General features: G+C 44.6%; 1 protein-coding gene and 1 long non-coding RNA gene across 5 annotated transcripts in view; one reads left to right on the forward strand and one right to left on the reverse strand.

The window, feature by feature from the left end:
- The first annotated feature begins 2,618 nt into the window (after positions 1-2,618).
- LOC126990013 (uncharacterized) lies at positions 2,619-5,437 on the forward strand. Its single transcript, XR_007743946.1, has 2 exons — positions 2,619-2,744; positions 3,311-5,437. It is a non-coding gene; the product is annotated as an uncharacterized LOC126990013 (long non-coding RNA).
- An 899-nt stretch (positions 5,438-6,336) lies between these two features.
- The window catches only part of LOC126989966 (transmembrane protein 65-like), a 131,405-nt gene continuing 121,290 nt past the window's right edge, over positions 6,337-16,451 (reverse strand). The window contains exons 4-6 of one of the 4 annotated variants that reach the window (XM_050848581.1): positions 16,235-16,302; positions 14,754-14,957; positions 6,337-7,795 (exon numbers count right to left, since the gene is read on the reverse strand). In XM_050848581.1, the coding sequence (XP_050704538.1) occupies positions 7,679-7,795; positions 14,754-14,957; positions 16,235-16,302 (389 nt within the window). In that variant the 3' untranslated portion in view covers positions 6,337-7,678. The remainder of the gene's footprint in view (positions 7,796-14,753; positions 14,958-16,234; positions 16,303-16,451) is intronic. The other 3 variants (XM_050848575.1, XM_050848561.1, XM_050848568.1) reach the window with 3 other exon arrangements.

Below are 16,451 nucleotides of genomic sequence, written 5' to 3' on the forward strand. Positions count from 1 at the left end.
CTCTCCCTTCCTTTACATTCCCTTCGTTTGTTGTTTTCTTCCTCTTTGTTCCCTTGTGTCATTCCTTTTCTTCCCTTTCTTATATTTTTCTCCTTTCCGTGAGGTCGGACTCAACAACATCAAAAGACAGATAATGCCTACCGGTGCACTCGGTCTACAACGAACGAAAAAAATAAATAAAAATTGGGTGTGGGTGTGGCAAAATGGCAAAGGCCAGAACCAAATTGTATTTTCTCCATAGGTTTAGTTATTCCTATGAGGCGGTTTCCTATGGCGCGGCTGTTGCTCAGAACCAATTAACCGCGCCATACGTGATTCGACTGTGTGTGTGTGTGTGTGTGTGTGTGTGTGTGTGTGTGTGTGTGTGTATATTTATATATATATATATATATATATATATATATATATATATATATATATATATATATATATATATATATATATATATATATATATATATATATAAACTTAAATCATTAGATATTTTACTCTTGGTATAACTCATTCATTTTAAATACAGTATACTTAATTTTGATTTAAATCATAATATTTTTACTCTGATTTAAATTAATTTAAATCAGACCAACCCTGTTCCCTATTATTCTTATTTTTGTTATTAAATACTATATATGTGTGCTACTAGAAATTCAGGTGTTTCAGCATTTTATTGTCCAAAAAGTGTTTGGGCAAGTTTTCAGATGAGCACAGAACTAATTCCAGTTTTCCCAAAGGATTAACATCACAACTTTTGTGAATTCAGATTTCAAGCACATTTTTATCGGTGTCGCAGACTCCGATCAACAGATTGTCCATCTTGTTATTCCCTTCAAGTTGTTTTCCTGGCTTACCCATGCATTGTAGACATACACTGTATAATAACATTTGTTAGCCCTGATGAACCCTACAACAAGGCATTATAAACAAAGTCAGCTTTTTATTTTTATTATTTTTTTACGTCTTGGCCTGTGGCGTCGGTAGGCCTTCATAGTAGAGCCTGATAGTCGGCTCCAGCTCATTGTGGCGCAGCAAGTGTTTATAGTGGCGCCATCTTTACTTTTCAGCATTTTCCATTTTGGACCCCTAGCTGCATAATATAAATTGTTGAGGGTGTGTTGGAGGGTCATGCGACGCCGATCTAGCACAGTGTTTGTGCTATTAACACTTGTTGTTGTACTGACTAAGCATGAAACTTGGTGCACTACTGAACTATAAATGTAAGTGACAACAATGCAAGTAAAGGTTAAAAAAATGAATAATGTATTCACAGACGATCATGAAGGAAATTGTTTAAATGCTCATCGGCCACCAACTACTGAAGATGGTAGAGCATTAAAAATCAGCACAAACCTTGAAGTGAACTTGAACCTACAGTTACACTATATCCAACACTCATTAGACTAGAAATTACAGGGGTTTCACATCTTACAGTAACTCCCCACCACATATCAAAATAAATTACTACAACATAAGATTTATAAGTAACAGTTACTATATTGTCACACTCTCCCTATTTCATACAGAAGCAGGTCAAGCCTCAAGAAAATGGAAAATTCATACAAACAGAAGAAGAAAGCTCACCCAGTGAAATGGGTCACACTTTACTACCCAGACCACCCACTGCCAGGGTTGTGATTATATCATGTCAAAATCTGCCATCAATTAATGTAACAGCTCTGAATTTACAGTCCCAAGCATTAATTGTATTCTCCGTCCATATGAAACAGCACTGAATGGAGTAAGTAAGTGTCTACTACAGTACCCTCTCGAGTTTCACGCTCACTTTGATCCAAAGGGTTTGCGCTAAACTTGAGGATCATGAAACTCAAGGTATTGACAACACTGAAAAAGCGCTTATTTGTTCCTACCCGTGGATTTTTATTTTTCTATTTATTTATTTATTTTTTTACATGTGGGCTATGGCGCCGGTACACTATCCATCTGGGCCTGATGGTTGGCCCCGAGCCCATCATGGCGCAGGCAACTGTTTATAGTGGCGCCATTATAAATGACTCATGCTGCTCCCCGGAGCTCTTTTTTTCTTTCCTCCTTTACTCCCTTGTTATCTCAAAATACGTACCTTGGAAAAAGGAAGAAAACAGGAAGAGACAATGGGTCATTTTAAAGCCACAGATGAAGCCTTATGATTGGCTGAGCTCCTGAAAACACGCTTGTGATTCACTGGGTGTTCGATGACGTCATCGCCGGCACTCACCCAATCAGCGGCCTCACAGCCTTAAAGCGGTGTCACACTGGCCGTTTTCCTCTACCCGTTGTGGCTACTGGCAACGCCCATACGCCCATCCGGGAGCGAGTTGTCGGTTGTCCGTAAGCTGGTGTCACACTGGGCCTTTTTTTTCCACCACGTTGGCGGCAGCTTGGGCAGCCGGCAACTTATCCGGGTGTACGTCACACACATAAGGGGAGATTAGAAGGGTGTGGGGGGGAGGGGCAGAAGGGAGAGTCAGGTCATGTCATGACACACACACACACACACACACACACACACACACACACACACACACACACACACACACACACACACACACACACACAGAAAGGGAAATGAGAAGGGTTGGGGGAGGAGGGGCAGAAGGGAGTCAGATCATGTCATGACACACACACACACACACACACACACACACACACACACACACACACACACACACACACACACACACACACACACACACAGAGAAAGGGACATGAGAAGAGTGGGGGGAGGGAGGGGCAGAAGGGAGAGTCAGGTCATGTCATGACACACACACACACACACACACACACACACACACACACACACACACACACACACACACAGACAGAAAGGGAAATGAGAAGGGCGGGAGGGAGCAGCAGAAGGAGAGTCAGGTCATGTCATGACACACACAGAGAAAGGGACATGAGAAGGGTGGGGGGAGGCGGCAGAAGGAGAGTCAGGTCATGTCACACAAACACACACACACAGAGAAAGGGACATGAGATGTGTGGGGGGAGGGAGCGGCAGAAGGGAGAGTCAGGTCATGTCATGACACACACACAGAGAAAGGGACATGAGAAGGGTGGGGGGAGGGAGCGGCAGAAGGGAGAGTCAGGTCATGTCATGACACACACACAGAGAAAGGGACATGAGAAGGTGGGGGAGGAGCGGCAGAAGGAGAGTCAGGTCATGTCATGACACACACACAGAGAAAGGGACATGAGAAGGGTGGGGGGAGGGAGCGGCAGAAGGGAGAGTCAGGTCATGTCATGACACACACACAGAGAAAGGGACATGAGAAGGGTGGGGGGAGGGAGCGGCAGAAGGGAGAGTCAGGTCATGTCATGACACACACACACAGAAAGGGAAATGAGAAGGGCGGGGGGAGGGAGCGGCAGAAGGGAGAGTCAGGTCATGTCATGACACACACACACAGAAAGGGAAATGAGAAGGGCGGGGGGAGGGAGCAGCAGAAGGGAGAGTCAGGTCACATCTTGACCTGAGTCAGGTCGTATCATGACCAAAGCCCTCATCCGAGATTCCTTTCTGCCCCTCCCTCCCCACACCATTCACATTCCCCTTTTGTGTGTATTTACCTAGTTGTATTTACCTACTATACATTTCAGCGTCTGACAAACGCAGTATGATATTTCAGCACACTACAATTAACATCCGGACCTAATTTATGGCTAACATACCACATTACTATATATGTTATGTGAGGATTTTACTGACTGATGTTAAGCCTAATCCAGTCATCATACCTAAGGTGTTATACAGAATCGGACGAGTGCGGGGTACTTGTCTAGCCCCTCCACCAACGCCACGAACAACCCCCAGACCTCTCCTTCCCTACCCCAATATCGCAATATCCCCCTCCTCGTTTCCCTCTTCACCCCCCTACTCACACCATCGCCCTTCCCCAGCCCGAGGCTATGACTTGCAGAGGCAGGGTATAACTCATTGACTGCCGAGCCGCACCCACGTGTTGTACAGTTATTATCAACGTGAAATATGTCTTGCCTCCATGGAACTGTACCATGCTCTTAGTTAATAATCATATCTATACATATACACCTACATAACATTCTAATATATAATACAGTGATGGGAGAAACAGGGAGGGACACAAGAGTGATGAGGGAGGCGAGGAGCTAGGGGAGAGGAGGGATGATGAGAGCGAGAAGGGGGAGAAGTAGTTGTGGTGAGGAATAGTTTGGGAGGGTGTTGGGGGGGGGGGGGGGGGGAACACTTTCCTTCGAATGTGTCAACATGACTCGTCGGGTTTGTGTTGTTTTTCACAAGTAAACTCCTCACATAACACACACAGTATTGTGGCATGTTAGCCATAAATTAGGTCCAGATGTTAATTGTAGTGTGCTGAAATATCATACTGATCCAATGATTCGTTTAGGAGATATTTGAGAAAAACTGCATTTATCCACCGCTGAAATGTATAGTAGTTGTGATTTACAGGAACGGATCTATGCTCGTGCTGTTCTGTCTTTCCATCTACTTCCGTCTAATTTGGCCTTAAATGCACTTATTGACTTAGCCTGCACCACTTCCCTCTCCAGCCCATTCCAGACCCCCACACATCTCTGCGGGAAGCTGTTCTTCTTGATGTCTCTTCCACAATTTCCTTTCCTCAACAGTTTTCCATTTCCTCTTAAGTCTCTTCTCTTATCAAAAGGTCATCTCTATCCAATTTCTCCAGGCCATTCATCACCCTATACACCGCTATCAAATCTCCTCTTTCTCTTTTAATTTCCAATGTCAGGAGGTTCAGCCTCTGCAGTCTTTCTTCATAAGGCAGGCCGCTCAGACTAGTTGCCATTTTTATTGCAGCTCTCTGTATCCTCTCCAGTTTTCTAGCGTGTTTCTGAAGTGATGGCGACCAAGCCACTGATGCATATTCTAGTCTAGGGCGTATCAAGGTCACAATTAATTTCCTAACCATGTCCTCATCAAGGTATGTTAACACCGCTCTGATGTTCCTCAGCAGGTTGTATGTCTCAGCTGATATTTTACTCACATGTCTTTCTGGAGACAAGTTCTCTGTGTGTGTGTGTGTGTGTGTGTGTGTGTGTGTGTGTGTGTGTGTGTGTGTGTGTGACAAGTCAGGACATGACCTGACCCAAAGCCCTGATCTGACTCCTTTCTGCCCCATCCTCCCCCACATCCTTCTCATTTCACCTTCTGTGTGCGTGTGACAGGTATGGACATGACCTGACTTGACTTCTTTCTGACCCTACCTCCCCACACCCTTCTCCTTGTTTTCATCCTCTCTATCTCACACTTCCTCTTGAGTCGGGGGCTTGCATGGTATTGAGGCTGTGCCGAGTTGAACCAAACGCGACAGGGAGGAGGCGGCTCTCTCTCTCTCTCTCTCTCTCTCTCTCTCTCTCTCTCTCTCTCTCTCTCTCTCTCTCTCTAGCCATAGCCACAATGTTTGGAGGAAAACGTCCAGCATGATCCTACCTTTTAAGGTAGCGTGCATGACGCCGATGGTAAGTAGACCTGACCCGTAATGTCAAAGCAGCGCGAAACTCAGGGTGATAATGCGCGAAAGTCGGGATGGTAAGAATTTAGGACTAACCGCGAAACTCGAGGATCGCGAAACTCGGATAGCGCAAAACTCGAGAGGGTACTGTATAGTTACCACAGTATACATAACTGTGGCAGATTAAAAAAAAAAGATCCAGGGAAATCTCTGCACAACGTAAGCAATCAAAATTCTAAACTGCCATAATTATAAAGTACTGTAATCAACTTACAGCACCTAATTGTGGCCAAAGGTAGCTGCAAACATTATGTCATAAATTTCTCTAACAATTACACATTAACCCTTTCACTCTGGCCGGGCGAAAACACGCCCTGTATCCGGGATGGCCACGCACCAAATTTCAAACGTCACTTCTAATTCTAACAAGTTTTCAGCCATAAACTCAACATAATCATCATGTATTATATATAAAAATATGCAAAATTGAATGGTGCACATAAAGAACCATAAATTAATTGATAATTTTGACATGTAAGCATAAATATACAGAGAAATTTACGTTATGTGTAGATGACGTGTGTCTGCTGAATTTAATTTCCTTATGTTAGTGTAAGAGAGAGAGAGAGAGGGAGAGAGGGGGGGGGGGTCAAAAGATTGACACCTCATTGATACGAAGGGAGAGGGAGAGAGGGAGAGAAAGCGCATCTCTCTCTCTCTCTCTCTCTCTCTCGCACACACACACACGAAGAGACAAAGAGAGAGAGAGCGAGAGAGAGAGAGAGAGAGAGAGAGAGAGAGAGAGAGAGAGAGAAGTAGAGAGTGCACATCTCTCTCTTTCTCTCTCTCTCTCTCTCACCCACACCCACACACGAAGGAATACGAAAGGAGACGAAGAGAGAGAGAGGGGGGGGGGGAGATAAGTAGAGTGTGAGCATTCATTCTCTCTCTCTCTCTCTCTCTCTCTCTCTCTCTCTCTCTCTCTCTCTCTCTCTCTCTCTCTCTCTCTCTCTCTCTCTCTCACACTGAAGGGAGGAAGGAAGGAAGGAAGAGAATAGAGACAGCGGGATGGATGTATAGGAGGGGCAGGGAGGGGAGGCCGCGTCCTTGAGCCGAGGGGGTGGTGAGTGATGGCTACTCAACTCAAAGGAAGAGGAACAGAAGATATAAATAGGCCTAACTTATCAACCCCCTCCTCCCTTTGTGTGTGTGTGTGTGAGATAAAGATATGCCTGCAAAAGACTGCAAAAGTTCTCACAGCAGAATTTCTTCTTTGTTACCGTATAATTTTGTTACCCATATTGTTTTCTCTAAAACCATCCATCTCCCAGAAAACGTATCCCTGCTATGGCATACTAAAATTAAACCGGACTTATATACACGTCTCCCTTATGTGGCGCGTAGCAAGTAGGACGTACAGACACGACCACCGAACGGGAGCGGTTGGCCAAAGTTGGCGGCCAGGACGTGAATATACGTCCCCCGGAGTGAAAGGGTTAAGACCTTATATGACATCAGCTTGTATTCAAATATGTGGGTGATAATACTGACTGTGATGACATAACTGCACAACAAGTGAGTGGTTCAAACTAAGCTGTGGCTTCTGAAACAGTTATACGTTAATCTCTGTACACATTTACACCAAAAAAAAGCTATTATTCTACCCAGCAACATCAACACATTAACACTAAATACATGAGTGATTTTTTTACAATAGTAATATACATTTATGTATACAAGAACATGCACAGCACTGCCTTCACAGAAAATGCAAACTTTGTTATGTCTTGTTAAACCATATTTTGTGAAATGGTTACATGAAAACACTTTTACATATTTCCATTCAAGCAGATACAATATTTTCCCTCCAGAGTAAGGTTTCTGGAGCAGTAACTATGATGTAGTGCATTTCTATAGTCTGCCAATAAAAAATCATTCCAACCTGACTGCCTCAGCTGTATGGACTGCAGATTTTGGACTTTAATATTTCTTTCTGTAGATGCCTAAATACTGATAACAATAGAAGCACACTACGTCTAAATAACTCAATTATAGTTGCCTACAGTAATAAAACACATACAGCAACAGACTTGACAAATTAACTGGTGAGAAAAACCCTACCAGCACATCATCACAGAGCTGGAAAGATGAAGTTTGAGCACCATATGTCCAACAACACCAAGAGGTATATGTCCAAACTATTACTTCAATACAGATGAGTCCTCCACTTTTAGCTTCTTTTCCTCCTCGTGGTCAGAAAGGAAGAGTAATGGGAACATTCCAATGAGGCATCCAAGCACTACTCCAGCACCACGACCCTGAAACAGAGATCATTTTGATAAAAATTCTCTAACTGGACAAACAATCATCTGAGCACACATGATGCAGGAACACACACTCACACACACATCAACCTCCAGGACAACAACACACACCTCCACAGCTTCTGCAATCAACCAAAAGCAATGATACTTCTTACAAGTTGGGGAGAGTGGTGATAATTCAGACAGTGGGATGGTCACTTCAATAATATGGCAAGTAGTGAAATGTACGTTATTACGGTGACGCAGCGATGCACGGCGAAGTTATCACCGTATAACACGAACACCCAGCTCTCGTGCTGAAAATGGAATGTGACCACCCATTTATTTTTTATAGTTGTGACAATGCAGACAGTTGATATTTTTCATGATTTTTATTAATTATATGTAAATTTAAACACTACAGGTGTTGCAACAGTTATAAAAAGGTTAATTTGTTTGACTTATATTCAGGTATTATGCTTGTGAGAGGAGAAGGAAGCCATAATCCCAAAATTCTTTAGATATTTCTTATAGGTCTTCTTTTAGTTCATTTTTTCCTATAAAATTTGAGAGGATACTTTTGTGCATATAAACATATTTTGTAATAGATATACGTATTCTTGTTTATTAGCCAATCAAACTTAACCCGGTAGCAGCGGGGATCATGTTTCTTAATGGTCCCTCTAAGCGAGAAAAATGAGAATAAAATCACCCCTCACACAAACCATTTCATAATATATATCAAAAGCAATTGTGATCAGTTTATGTATCATCTGTTTTGGGGTGTTTATATCATGGCACAAATCGGGCACGTTGCTGCTACACGGTAAAGCCACAAATTTGGCCCGTCGCTGCTACCAGGTTAAACTATGTTAATGTGGAGTATGCATCTTACATGTGGGGGCGTTCCACTCACACAGCTCTTCTGGACAGAGTGAAGTCTAAGGCTCTTCGTCTCATCAGCTCTCCTCCTCCTACTGATAGTCTTCTACCTCTTAAATTCCATCGCGATGCTGCCTCTTTTTCTATCTTCTATCGCTATTTTCATGCTGACTGCTCCTCTGAACTTGCTATCTGCATGCCTCCCCCCCTCCCACGGCCCCACTGCACACGACTTTCTACTCATGCTCATCCCTATACTGTCCAAACCCCTTATGCAAGAGTTAACCAGCATCTTCACTCTTTCATCCCTCACGCTGGTAAACTCTGGAACAATCTTCCTTCATCTGTATTTCCTCCTGCCTACGACTTGAACTCTTTCAAGAGGAGGGTATCAGGACACCTCTCCTCCCGAAATTGACCTCTCTTTCGGCCACCTCTATTGATTCTTTTTTTAGGAGCAGTGAGTAGCAGGCTTTTTTTATTATTGTTTTCTTTTTTGTGTGCCCTTGAGCTGTCTCCTTTGTTGTAAAAAAAAAAGCCGAGTAATACCAGTGTCCATACCATCCCACCTCCCTGGCTGAACCATCACCACAGGTGGGAATGGTTCGGACAAATTATAAACTTGTGTTTCATCACCTACATCTGAAAACAGGAAATGGCTAGGGGCGTCATATTACCAACCTAAGGAGCCAAAGGATGAGGGAACATTTTGAGATCAACAAAATTACACTACTTTAACTTTTTACTCTAAAAATATTTTTTTTAACCTGGTAGCAGTGACAGGACAAATTTGTGGCTTTACCGTGTAGCAGCGACGGGCCAAATTTGTGCCATGATATAAACCCCCCAAAATAGATGATACATAAACTGATCACAAATGCTTTGATATATATTATGGAATGGTTTGTGTGAGGGGTGATTTTTTCTCATTTTTCTTGCTTGGAGGGACCATTAAGAAACATGATCCCTGCTGCTACCGGGTTAACTCATTTGCTGATTCTTGCGTTAGCTCAGCATGTGTTCCCACGGCCATCAGCTCTGACGTGTTCCATAACATCCTGGCAAAGGCACTGAGCCTGTGCTTAGACACACAGCCACACACTCACATGTACATTATAATATACACATTACATCCTAGTATTGTATAAATGGAAGGTGGACTTTGATAATACGTCCAGGGACATTGTTGTGGCACGTATGAATGTGTGCGTGTGTTCCCTGTTAGCCCCTTGTGGAGTGCATATTTTTCACCGCTTTTCTCAAAGTGGCCACTCACTGCTGACCTCGTCTGGGAGGTTGGAGCCTCACAGTGGAAGAAGGACCTCCACCAGCGGCAGTCGCTTTTGTAACTTTTAGGATACTTATAAGGGAGTATGCATGTATTTCATTACCCACCATAACACATGATGGCAGGCAGTGCTTACTCCACCTCTCTAAAGAGACTGTCTCCAGTAAGCCAGTACCTCAAGCTGTTACTTCTCCTGGCCCTGCGCTATGCTGCCTCATCCCAGCCTCACTGCACTACTTTGCTGCCCCTCCCCCCCTTTTTTTACGTCGCGGCCTATTGCGCCGGTAGGCTTCTTCCTGGTGGGGCCTGATGGTCGGTCCAGCCCATCCTGGCGCAGGCGAGTGTTTACAGTGGCGCCATCTTATGCTGACTCATGCTGCCCCCCGGAACTCATCTTTGAGCCTCTCTTTGGAAAGGTTATCTAGAGCCCGGGTTGATGGGAGGTCTTCAGGCCAGCATGTGGGTAGTCTTAGGCCACTTGGCGGTGACTGAAAAACCTAAACTGTGCGGCAGCCAGGATTCGAACCCGCGTCCCTCCTGGAGCTCCTGAATGCGGGGCCATCACGCTAACCACTCAGCCACAGCCTCCCCACCTGATACCTAGCTAGACAGTAGACATGGCTAATTGTCTTGTTCTCCTGCTACTACACTGCCTTCTGGGCTCCCTCGGCCCACAGCCCTAGCCTGACCAGCCTCTACTCTGCTTGTCCTCTGTGACCCTTGGCCTCCCTCCCCTCATAGTTCTGGCCACACCACCTCCCTTGAAATGTTCCTGCTCACTGCTGTGTATCTTTCCTGGTGCCCTGCTACCTCTCCAGGCACCCAGATGAGGTTTGTTGAGTGTGTTGTTTACCTGCTGTGCTGCTGTCAGCCCTGGTGCTACTTCTATATTCCTGGCTTCTGGCTGGAGGTACACATTATTTCACTTGTTATGGGGTTGCAAGTGCCCTTTTGACAGTACTACAGGTAACTCTCGATTTACGCAAGTTTGGTTTAAGCGTTTTTTAAATAACGCAGGGTCCAAAATCCAAATAAATGTTTTAATTTACACGTTTTTTCACTTATACGCGATATTTTATGGAGTGGCCACCAGTTGTCTCACGCAACTGGACTCACACGGCGCCGCGGCCACACAGCTGAGCTCAGTTCTTCCCGCGCGCCACTTGAACAACAATACAGTACCCACGCTGCCACGCTACTCAACAACAACAACACCCTCGCTGCTGTGCTACCACGAGGGGAAGGGCAGCCAGAGGAGGAACCACGAAAGGGAGAGGAGTCAGAGTGATACAGTAGGCAATAAAGGTACAAACCTACCTCTTGTTTGATTTACATTGTTTTTGATTTACGCGACCTCTTCAAGGACACAATACTTGCGTAAATCGAGAGTTACCTGTATACAAAAGTTTGAGGGATCATATGAGACAAAATATGAGACATTACTGGCCTGAATCACTCTGGTATAACAAATAGGTACGAACAGAAATAATGGGTGGTGTAAAACATTGAAATGAATGGTAGTACTTGCATATCCACATTCAATATTGACACAGCTATCAACAAGACTTGACCCATGCACATAGAACCATTAACTCTCAGTAAGACTTGACCATAGACTTCACAACTAGTTGACGGGAAATCTCTTCAGTCTTGGCGCGCTGGCTTCGCGTAAGGGGCCGATTGTTATGGCGACTTTCACTGCGACAACTCAAACACACTCTGCGTTCTTACTCCGAATTTAAGTGGAAACAGGACGAAATCTTCAAGTTTTAGTGCATACAAGCAGGCAGGAGTGTCTCTAGAGTGATTTGGTCGAGGATTCAAGGTAACTTATATAAAATAGCACCATGCGTGCACTTTGAAAACGTTGTGTAAAAAATGGCAAATTTGCGTAACTTTAGGTTGAAATCTTTACGTAAAATGAATGATAACTGTAGGATAGTGAAGTCCACAGTTTTACGTATTAGGAAACAAGAAATGTACGTTTAGTTAGTGCCTACATGGCAACTCAGCTCAGTTCCCGCGTCGCCTAACTCTTCGCTTAGGCACGCAGTCAGCTGGGCACTTCCCTCTGTAAAGGATTATCGCTGTCCTGCCTCTGTTTACTCTCCAAGTAAAGGACCTACAGTTATTCATCGTCTCTGTACCCTTCCCCACAACTGCAAGGATCCAGAGGACGATACAAGAAGACACAGAAGGCAGTGGATCGAGTGGAAGTGACGGAGGAGACACAAGATATGAGGACGCCCGCGACCCGTGGAGTAAACTGTGGAGGAGCCGTACTCGCCATCAGTGCAGTGACTCAGTGTTGTGTGCAGTGCAGTGGTGTGTTCAGTGCAGTGTGGTAGTGAGGGGCTGTTCACTCGTCCCCACGGGGTCGAGCGTGTGCATGGGGAAGGCCAACTCTGACCCGACTGAGCACTCTTCGCAAGCGCCGCACCATGTCGGCGCCAACTACTGGACGGCGTGCAGAACTTCATGGTGAGCAACAGGTTGGCCCAGCGCCTGCATTGCTGAAGCTCGTCGGGTTCTTCCCGGGGGCGTGCAGGCCGACCTGGACCGGGCCAAGGCAGAGGAGAAGGAGGACGACGAGGTGATCTTGGCCCAGCTTGCCAGGGAGCTGGCCGACGACCAGCCGGACCCGCCGACGGACGAGTTGCTCCTCGCCGCGGTCGGCAACTACGCCGGCTACCTGGCCAGGAAGGTCCAGGCCAACTCCTCTGTGGCCGAGTGCTGCAAGCAGGAGCTTGCCCAGCAGGAGGAGATGAAGATTACCGTGGAGCTCGAGAGGCGACCCGCCTCTGTGATGTTTGGCGCCCTGGTCGAGCTGGTCGACAGGGGAGAGCTGGAGACGGGCAGGCGGTCCTGAAGCGGCCATCTCTCCCAATGGCCCACATGGCGTCCTTCGGGATGTCGCTGTGGGACTCCCTGATGTGCAGGGAGGACAAGAAGGAGCGCAGGTTGAGGTTCCTCTCCCTTGCTATGCGCCACAGGGGCGGGTTCAGGCACCTCCTGGAGTTCCTGGCGGCATCAGACCCGACCTTGCAGGGGTACAGGTGCCAGGAGGGGCACAACCTGGCCAACACCATCTTCCCGCATCAGCAGGTCCCTCTTCAACTGTTTCGGTGCTAATTTCTCCAAGGACGTGACCTCAGAAGCGAGGAAGAACAAGGCCTTGAAGCAGCCGACCGGCAGGAAGAGGAGCAGTATCGAGGAGGGCAGGAAGGAGACGGCGAGGAACAGGGACGTGTACAAGTCCAGGAAACTGACCGGGGCCCACAAGTCATAGGCCAAAAGGCTAAAGTGATTGTTCAGGGACGAGGGCCAGATAGCCGGCAAGGCGTGCTGCAATAGTGACATCGAATTCAACCAAAATAAGTTGTGATTGTATATAGAAAATGAATATTTTGCTTTTGTTGAGTAAAATTAAGATGTTTCTGCATGCTTTCCTCAAGTATTAAGTTTCTAATGTGAAAATTAAGTGATTTATTAGATGTTAAAAACTTACGTAAAAAATTGCACTAAATAAAAAAAAAATAAGTAGCTATTTCGGGCAAAAACTTATAAGATATGCTAAATATTGCTATTGATTCTGAAAATATAAGTGATTATCTCTGCATTTGGTGATGTTTGTGCATCTAGCGTAAAATCTGAGGATTTTATAGCCTTTTTAAGTTTTGTTATACTTATATAAAAAACAATTAATCGGGATTTTATTAGGGAACGACTTTGAATTTTTTGATACCGCTGCTCATGGAGACTCATATATGCCTAAGGGAGGTGCCTGTTTTAGTTTCAGGTCGCTAGCTGCTTTGGTTTTGAAAATATTTAAATTTTAAATTTTTGAAAATCGGCCCCCTGCGAATCGGCCCCGCGCCCCGTTTCCCGTCAAGAGATTGTGAAGTCTATGACTTGACCCATGCACATAGAACCATTAACTCTCACTAAGACTTGACCCATGCACATAGAACCATTAACTCTCACTAAGACTTGACCCATGCACATAGAACCATTAACTCTCAACAAGACTTGACCCATGCACATAGAACCATTAACTCTCACTAAGACTTGACCCATGCACATAGAACCATTAACTCTCAACAAGACTTGACCCATGCACATAGAACCATTAACTCTCACTAAGACTTGACCCATGCACATAGAACCATTAACTCTCAACAAGACTTGACCCATGCACATAGAACCATTAACTCTCACTAAGACTTGACCCATGCACATAGAACCATTAACTCTCAACAAGACTTGACCCATGCACATAGAACCATTAACTCTCAATAAGACTTGACCCATGCACATAGAACCATTAACTCTCAATAAGACTTGACCCATGCACATAGAACCATTAACTCTCACTAAGACTTGACCCATGCACATAGAACCATTAACTCTCAACAAGACTTGACCCATGCACATAGAACCATTAACTCTCAACAAGACTTGACCCATGCACATAGAACCATTAACTCTCAATAAGACTTGACCCATGCACATAGAACCATTAACTCTCACTAAGACTTGACCCATGCACATAGAACCATTAACTCTCAGTAAGACTTGACCCATGCACATAGAACCATTAACTCTCACTAAGACTTGACCCATGCACATAGAACCATTAACTCTCAACAAGACTTGACCCATGCACATAGAACCATTAACTCTCAACAAGACTTGACCCATGCACATAGAACCATTAACTCTCAGTAAGACTTGACCCATGCACATAACACCACTGTCAACCCTCTTACAATGTTTCTCATAGGATTGACGGCCGAACCTTACCACATTGGCTGACCACCTTGCTGACATGCTCTCCAACTGCTCAGGACTCAGCTCTGGCGCCTTGATCCCAATTTTAACAGCAATATTCTCCACGTACCAAGCAGATCCAATGCCTGCTAAGTCACTGATTGTGTTGCCCAATGCTGCTGCCGCCATTGTGCTGATACCCAGACCAGTGCCGATGGTGGTGTCAATGTAGTCACCCTGCCGAAGATACAGTACCATAACCTTGTGGTATTTGAAAGATTTTAAAGTAGATAATCCCAAGATGTCAATACTGAAATTTTATGAAAGGTATCCATGAAGCACTCAACTCACAAGTGGACTGTGGAATAAGCTACCTATATAAGATGAAGAATAAGATATAAGAAATAAGACAAATGAAATCTTGGGAAATAAGAAGATTTATTTGAGTGGAAGTACAATTAAAGCAAGGGCTCAGTATTAACCCGGTAGCAGCGACGGGCCAAATTTGTGGCTTTACCGTGTAGCAGTGACGGGCCAAATTTGTGGCTTTACCGTGTAGCAGTGACGGGCCAAATTTGTGGCTTTACCGTGTAGCAGTGACGGGCCAAATTTGTGGCTTTACCGTGTAGCAGTGACGGGCCAAATTTGTGGCTTTACCGTGTAGCAGCGATGGGCCAAATTTGTGGCTTTACCGTGTAGCAGTGACGGGCCAAATTTGTGGCTTTACCGTGTAGCAGCGACGGGCCAAATTTGTGGCTTTACCGTGTAGCAGCGACGGGCCAAATTTGTGGCTTTACTGTGTAGCAGCGATGGGCCAAATTTGTGCCATGATATAAACCCCCAAAATAGATAATACATAATCTGATCACAAATGCTTTGATATATTTTATGAAATGGTTTGTGTGAGTGATGATTTTTTCTCATTTTTCTTGCTTAGAGGGACCATTAAGAAACATGATCCCTGCTGCTACCGGGTTAAAAGGTAATTGCATTCACATTCATTAAAGGCGGAAAGAATAAAATAGTCACTCTATTTAGAATAACAGTCTACTGAAGAATAAGAAAATACCTTTTTTATAAATCATTTCACTTGTACTGGTAATGAACAAAGACACTTTATATTAATATTGATACTTAAGTTTCACATGACAAAGTGATGGACATATTAACCCGGTCGCAGCAATGGGCCAAATCTGTGGCTTCGCCGTGTAGCAGTGACGGGCCAAATTTGTGCCATGATGTAAACCCCCCAAAAATAGATGATGCATAAACTGATCACAAATGCTTTGATATATATTATGAAATGGTTTGTGTGAGTGACGATTTTTACTCATTTTTCTTGCTTAGAGGGACCATTCAGAAACATGATCCCCGCTGCTACCGGGTTAAGCATGTTTAGTATATGTAAAACAAGTATAAAACTCACCTCCCAGTATAGAGAGGGAACATTATTCAGTATTATGACTCAGTGTCTGCAGAGTTATACTTATTAAAAAACTAAGGCCAATACTTACAGCAACTATCATGACAAGATTATCGAGGAAGCCAAAGCCAATGAAAGGTAGAGCGTTGTGGACAGCCACTGGAAGCATAAAGCATAATCAGTGATGCTTGGGTCAACTCCCCTAGTTAATTAACTTATCTCAAAATTAAAGTAATACATATGTCTATTGAAACAGACAAACCACACCAAGAAAGGCTGAAACTATACAAATTCACACACACTCATGC

The sequence above is a fragment of the Eriocheir sinensis genome, chromosome 6 (genome assembly GCF_024679095.1).
Source record: "Eriocheir sinensis breed Jianghai 21 chromosome 6, ASM2467909v1, whole genome shotgun sequence".
Taxonomy (NCBI): domain Eukaryota; kingdom Metazoa; phylum Arthropoda; class Malacostraca; order Decapoda; family Varunidae; genus Eriocheir; species Eriocheir sinensis.